The sequence below is a fragment of the Nicotiana tabacum genome, chromosome 17 (genome assembly GCF_000715075.1).
Source record: "Nicotiana tabacum cultivar K326 chromosome 17, ASM71507v2, whole genome shotgun sequence".
Classification (NCBI taxonomy): Eukaryota; Viridiplantae; Streptophyta; class Magnoliopsida; order Solanales; family Solanaceae; genus Nicotiana; species Nicotiana tabacum.
Window position 1 is genome coordinate 79,863,900 of NC_134096.1, and position 7,206 is coordinate 79,871,105.

A 7,206-nucleotide genomic window follows, 5' to 3' on the forward strand; every position below is an offset into this window, starting at 1 on the left:
ACATAAGTTTGAAGTTTGAATAATATATCAGTTTCTCTCTATACTTTTCTTTACTTTACTCTCTTTATTTTATAACAAAAGTTTTTATTTAAAATTATATTTGAAAATTAGAGTTGTTTTTGAACATGAATATAATTTTGGGTTATTTTTGAATTTTTGTGAGTGATATGAGTAAAATTTTTGAAAAATAGCTTTTTGGAGTTTTTCAAAATTTTCGAAAAATTTCAAAATTCAAGTGAAAATCGGAAATTTTATGGCCAAATATTAATTTTAAAAAAAGAGAAAAATTTTCATGGCCAAACGGGCTCTCAAGCATATGTCCCATTTTTTTTATGTTACTGCTTAGATTTTGTCCTAGTATAATTTAACTTTTGAAAATAATTTCCTTTTGGATAATATTGAGTTATATAACTTTTAATATGCTTATGAAAATATTAAATAACATATGCTCTACCCTCACCTTCCGCGGCTGAATAGGTTGTTTGGCTCAAAGCAAGCATGTATAATCACAAAACTAGTAAATTTTTTAGTAAATTTAATCTTCTTAGAATAAACTTAAGACATGCGTAATTAAACTTAAATCGTATATATGATGTTGATTTTGCCTAGCTAACTTCACCTCAGGTCTCAAATTCAATTCAAATTCACACATGTGATTTGAAGTTAATTAATAAATTTTAATATTGGTCATTGAGATATTTGAGCACATTTAACAATTAGTAACTAAAATATGTAAGTTTAATCATTCAGCTTGTGGATATTCATAAATTTAACGAATTGTTACATGTTAAATTATTTAATTACTCATACGTAATGTTAAATGTAAATTGATCACTATTTCACACCTGAGGGTAATATTGATCTAAAAACAATATAAATATGACATTTCATACAAAGGGATAAATAAAACTACACAATTTTATTGATTCAAAACTTGGGTTTAGTTGGTGAAATATCACAAGAACTAAATCCAAAAATACCAATCCAATGAGCAATTGCCCTATTTTATTTATTTATATTTTCCAGAAAAACAAAATCCGACAAGTATATTAATGCGGGTCGGGCCAGCTTCCTGACAGGATAGCTTATTCGGGTTCAAGTAAGGTCCAGATTTAGAGACCTGATACGGGCAACGGAGAAGGTACAAAACGGCCACCGTCTTCCGGAGCAGAGATTCATATGATTCTATAAAGTGGTATTCTCCTACCGTTAAGAAGAAATTCAAACAACACAATCAACAACTTTTCCTTAGTTTATTGGAAAAGAAAAGCTCTTCTAAAACCCTAAATTCAGAGAGATTATAGTTCCAAGAAGGAAGTGAGAATTACACCATGGGGAAGAAACAGCACAGTAAAGATCGAATGTTCATAACCAAGACCGAATGGGCCACCGAATGGGGCGGCGCTAAATCCAAAGAGCTTAAAACCCCTTTTAAACGGCTCCCCTTCTATTGCTGCGCGTAAGCTCATTTCTCTTTTCTGTTGCTTCTGTTATTTTTTTGCTCATTATCATCTTTTTAAGTTAATTTTTGGTTCAACATGTTTTGTAATTGAATTTGCAGTCTTACATTTACACCATTTGAGGACCCAGTATGCACAGAAGATGGCAGCGTCTTTGAAATAGTGTCAGTATTTTATTGTCTCAGTGTTTTATCAGAAGTTGGATTTTCATCTGAACATTTAGTGTTACTTGATATTTTCTTTCTGCAGGCATATAGTTCCATATATCAGGAAATACGGGAAGAATCCAGTGACTGGAGCTCCTTTGAAGCAAGAGGACTTAATTCCTCTTACTTTCCACAAGAATGCTGAAGGTAATATCTTTTTGCTGAAGATATATTGCACCTGAATTATTTACTTGAAGAAAAAAAAAGTATACTTAAAGTTGCACAAAACATTGTATATGTCTTGTCTAACGTTGAATGTGGGATGAGGGATAAGCACTATGTCTATTTCTTTCACAGTAATCAGTTCAAACTTCTATAGCAATTTATTGATGAAAACTTGGGTCTTTAGTTTCTGGTAATTAGGTACAGATATAATTTCTACTAGCTTTTCGGAGGGCTGTCATATAGCAGTTATTGTCATTTTCCAGGAATGAATTTAAAAGTGGTGATTTATTGTTTCAGGAGAGTATCATTGTCCTGTCTTGAACAAGGTTTTTACGGAATTTACACATATAGTTGCTGTAAGAACTACAGGGAATGTTTTCTGTTATGAGGTATGGGATATTTGTCTCCTGATCTCTATTCTTTAATTTCCTTCAAATAAAAGAGCACATGCTGTTCCTTGCATGGAGAGTTTGATCCAGGTTTTCTTGCATAGGCAGTTAAAGAATTGAATATCAAGACAAAGAACTGGAAGGAGCTTCTCACTGATGAACCATTCACTAGAGAAGACCTTATAACGATTCAAGTAAGCTTCTAAATTACTTTCCTTCCTCTCAACTGTTATATATGCTAAATTAGAATGCTGACTGTTCTGATGCGTTGCTTATATTGATATATTTAAACATCTAACTGCAGAATCCTAATGCACTGGATGCCAAGGTGCTTCTAGATTTTGATCATGTTAAGAAAAGTTTAACGGTTGATGATGAAGGTGAGTAATTCTTTTATTCATACAGGTTTTGCTGCAATTGTGGCTCCTCTGCTAATAAGTGTTTGCTACTTCATCAGAAATACAGAAAATGCAGTCTGACCCTTCATACAACATAAATATTACTGGGGACATCAAACAAATGCTTAAGGAACTTGGAAGTGAGAAAGCAAAAGAGATTGCACTGCATGGTGGAGGTGGGAATAAGGCACAGAATGAAAGAGCTGCTGCTCTTGCTGCTATTTTAGCTGCAAGATCGCGTATCAAAGATGATGCAAAAACAAAGGAAAATGGTGAAGGTACAGCAAAGCAAACTTTCAGCATTGTGGATGCTGCATCGGCATCAGTTCATGGAAGAAGTGCAGCTGCTGCAAAGTCTGGTTCAACTGATAAAACAGCTGCACGGATAGCTTTGCACATGTTGGGTGAAAGGACACCAGTGAATGCTAAGCTGGTTAGTTTTTATAAAGAAATCATCTCTTTCCTTTTTCTTTGGGTCAATTGACTGAGAGTAAATGTTAACCTGTATGCATAGCTTACACTTTTCATTTGGGAACCTATACCTGGTGTGCTTTTTAGAATTTTCCCATATTATGTTAAGTTCAAGCACATTTTCTGTGTTTCAAAGAAATACATCTTTTATCTTTTTGTTTTATCCCGGTTTGATTATCAATTTCCTTTTACAAAAAAGAAAACAAAGATTTTTGGTAAACCATATAGGAAAATGATATTTAGTTAAGCCTTTCATCATCTCTTTTAGCTTTGATCTCATCGCATATATTTCCTTTCTTCTTCTCTGCTCGTTCTTGTTCCTGTTGGTCAGATTATGTTGCATTTTGGCTTCATGTACTTTCTGGTGTATTACTAGATTTTTTTATAACTAATGGTGCATCCTCAGTAATGTCATAATTTTGTCACTTTGACCTCGTAGCAAAAAATAGGGCATAATGGAAGAAAAAGATCAATATAGGTGATACTTATTAGTTGAGAATAGGTTTTAGTCATGTTAGTATGTTTACTTTAGGTCGTATGTTTTTTAGGAGTCTCTTAGTGCTATTTGAGATTTATATATCAGATGAAAATAGTGACACTTCTAGTACTTTTCGTATTATTATTATTATTATGGGCCTTAGATGAATTTAAATGGAGCGGCATGGTTAGTGAGGATTCATATAGCTGACCCCAACTTGCTTGGGATTAAGGCATAATAGTTGTTTTTGACCTTGTGGCTTGTCATTATGGTTTCTTTATCTGGATAATCCAATACAACCATGGTGCACTAGTGAAAACATAGTATAGATGTATGTTTATAAGAGTTTGCTGCTGGTGTAGTTTTACATCTTGCTTCACAGCTAGCTAGCTATCAGGCTGATAAAAGAACTAGCTAGCTATCAGGCTGATAAAAGAACTAGCTCACTATCAGTTGTTCTCCTTCTAAATTGTTCTCTACCGCAGTAGCTTGTTTTCCTGCAGTTAAAACAATTGACATTGGCTTGCATTAATTTCATTTTCTCTCTGTTAATCTCTTCGCCTAGTTAAAAAAATTCTTTGCTCATTGCTGGTGGTTAGTCTAACTTCTATAATGTTGAGGTTTAGTGAGATGCTAGGTGCAACAATTTTCTTTTACTTGTCCCAAAAAAAAAAGAGAGATGCTGCTAGGTGCAGTTCTCACCCAAATGCTAGGTGCAACAAGAAATGGCAGAAATCTGTTGTTTTGTTCAAAGTGATTTATAATGCTATTCAATTCTTTCAGGTTAAGAGTCGTTTTACCACTGGTGCTGCTTCTCGATCCTTCACTTCCACCTCCTATGATCCAGTAACAAAGAATGAATATGAATATGTTAAAGTTGAGAAAAATCCCAAGAAGAAAGGTTACATCCAGCTGCATACAACACATGGTGATTTGAACATTGAGCTTCATTGTGACATAACACCAAGGACATGTGAAAACTTCATTACTCTTTGTGAACGAGGATATTACAATGGAGTAGCGTTTCATAGAAATATCCGGTATTTAGATAACATTTTTACTTGAAATGGTTGCAGAGTATTTGTTTATCAATATGGACCATTGAATGTCAAGGAACTAATTTGTCTACGTTTGCAGGAATTTCATGATTCAGGGTGGTGACCCAACTGGCACAGGGAGAGGAGGTGAGTCTATCTGGGGAAAGCCCTTCAAGGATGAAGTACACTCCAAGTTGCTGCATTCTGGTAGAGGTGTTGTTAGCATGGCTAACTCTGGTCCTCACTCAAATGGTTCACAGTTCTTCATCCTGTACAAGTCTGCCACTCACTTAAATTTCAAACATACCGTCTTTGGTATGGTTGTTGGAGGCTTGACAACACTTTCAGCTATGGAGAAAGTTCCTGTCGATGACGATGACCGACCTCTGGTTAGTAGGAAGAGCAACTCTATATTTATTTACTTCTTATTCAACAACTTAGCACCTTGAGTCATGCCTTGGATGCAAAGGTTATGCTTTGGTTGGGAGTTTAACTAACTTGGGTGGAAATACTCCCATAAATCTCTTTTAGTTATACCAGCACTGTTGCCCTAGTGGCTACTCCGTTTACATATCTGAAAGCTTTTAGATTCCATTATTAGAACCAGTATTACTTGATTACACGATTAATCTGGCGAATACAGATATTTCTCTAATAAAAGTGATCGATATAATATTGCCGTTGTTTATTTAAAGAAACACTTTCATAATCCAAACCGAGCAAGTGAAGAATCTTTGTAGGCCTGCTCAGCTTTTGGGGTGAATTTTAGTTTTTTCTAAAAATTACTAGAAACAGCATAGTCCAGACCAAACAAGTCAAGAATCTGTGTTAACCTGTTCAGCTTTGGGATAAGGATGATATTTGAAGATCTTGCCAATGTAGACTAACTGTAATGCACGAAGTGGCGGATCTAGAGGCCAGCGTACGGATTCCCGGGAACCCAGTAGCTTTTGCATAGTCCTTGTATATGTATTAAAAAATTCTTTAAATATCTATAAATATTTGATTGTGAAACCCAATTGTTAACTTGAGATCGTTATAGGAATCTATAAACTTCAAAGCCCGGATCCGCCCTGACTGCACGTGTGTGTTAATTTATCTTCCTCTTATTCTTGCACAGTCATCATGCTTATGCTTTTCCCATCTGTGGTTAAAATGGCAGATCATATGCTACCAGTTTTCTAAATGAATTACTTGTCTAAAGAGAAAGAGGGGGAAAAATTTTTCCATTCTCAAAATTCCTCTTGATTTTTGGGTTTCAACAGAAAGTGGAGTGATAGGATCTAATCATGATCTCATGTGGTTGTAAAGAACTAAATGCAGTATGATAGTAGTTCTGCTATTTCAGCCAGATGATCTCTTGGTTGTTTCATACCTTTATATTTAATGCTTTCTTTTTTATAAAAGAACTTATTTTCTTCCCAGATACCATCTTGTCAAGTGGCCTTCCATTGTCTGGGTATTTTCATTCAGTCTTCCTTCATCTTTCATATCCTTCCCCTAGAGGGAGCCCATACTTGAAAATCTTGCTGTTTTTCTGCGCTTTCAGTGTTTTAATTTCTTATCTAGATAATTTTTTAAGCTGACTGTTCTTTGTTCTGATGCCTGAGTCCTTACCTCAACTTCTTTTGCTTCTGCTGTCTGTGCAGGAAGAGATCAAGATAATAAGCATAGAAGTTTATGTCAATCCCTATGCGGAGCTTGATGAAGAAGAAGAGAAAACAAATGATGACAAGAAAACTGAGGATGAAGATAATGTTAGTATTATTTTTTTTTCTTTAGCCTTTTTGATAACACAGTCATTTTGCTTGTTTGATTGGATCTACTAATACTCTGTGTCCATCTCTCTTTCTCTTTTCTCTTCCTGTATTTCAGGAGAAGGTTGGATCATGGTACAGCAACCCTGGAACAGGTACCTCAGAGATTCAAGCTGTTGGCAGTGGGGTTGGGAAGTATTTGAAAGCAAGGGCTGCACAGGCCGACTCCAAAACTTCTTCTGATAGTAGTCTACCACCTATTTCTGCGGCAAAGAAGAGAAAAACGGGCACATCAACAGAGCTTAAAGATTTCTCAGCATGGTAGAATTGCAATTATCAGTTAACTGTGACATTGAATCGCTATAGGTGAGTGTAACATATTCAGCAGATACGTGTAAGAGGGAAACTAAATGGTTAGGATGTAAACCCGATGCGCCCCTTTTTTTGTTTTTAATTTTTTGAAGATTATCAGGGTGACCAATTAGATACTTAAAAAGAACATGAAGAAATGCTTTCAATGGAGTTCTGCTCTTATTTATTCAACAAGAACAACTGATACATTTGTAACATATTTACATGAGAGCTTTATACATGTGACTGCAGACGATGTTTTGCATTTTTGGCGATTTATGTTATTATGTTATGCGGGGTGTGTATGTATATATTGATAATCGAGTTAACTTTTTGTTATAAAAATTATTTTATGACTTTGGTACAATAAACTAAAAGTTGGATGACCATCCATGAAATTAACTTGCAATTTGAGAATAGCTAAGTGGAGCGTCGAGTTTAGTTGTCGCTCCAAAAGCCTCACAGCCAGTTCCACCAGTGTAGGTGTCTTATAA

General features: G+C 35.1%; 1 protein-coding gene across 1 annotated transcript; it reads left to right on the forward strand.

The window, feature by feature from the left end:
- Positions 1 to 1,074: 1,074 nt before the first annotated feature.
- LOC107801136 (peptidyl-prolyl cis-trans isomerase CYP65) lies at positions 1,075 to 6,987 on the forward strand. The gene is made up of 11 exons (XM_016624418.2): positions 1,075 to 1,459; positions 1,562 to 1,624; positions 1,710 to 1,813; positions 2,129 to 2,220; positions 2,325 to 2,414; positions 2,525 to 2,600; positions 2,678 to 3,051; positions 4,351 to 4,607; positions 4,705 to 4,993; positions 6,254 to 6,361; positions 6,480 to 6,987. Exons 1-11 carry the CDS (start codon positions 1,332 to 1,334, stop codon positions 6,684 to 6,686), a joined length of 1,788 nt encoding a protein of 595 aa, XP_016479904.1. The 5' UTR covers positions 1,075 to 1,331; the 3' UTR covers positions 6,687 to 6,987.
- Positions 6,988 to 7,206: the final 219 nt, after the last annotated feature.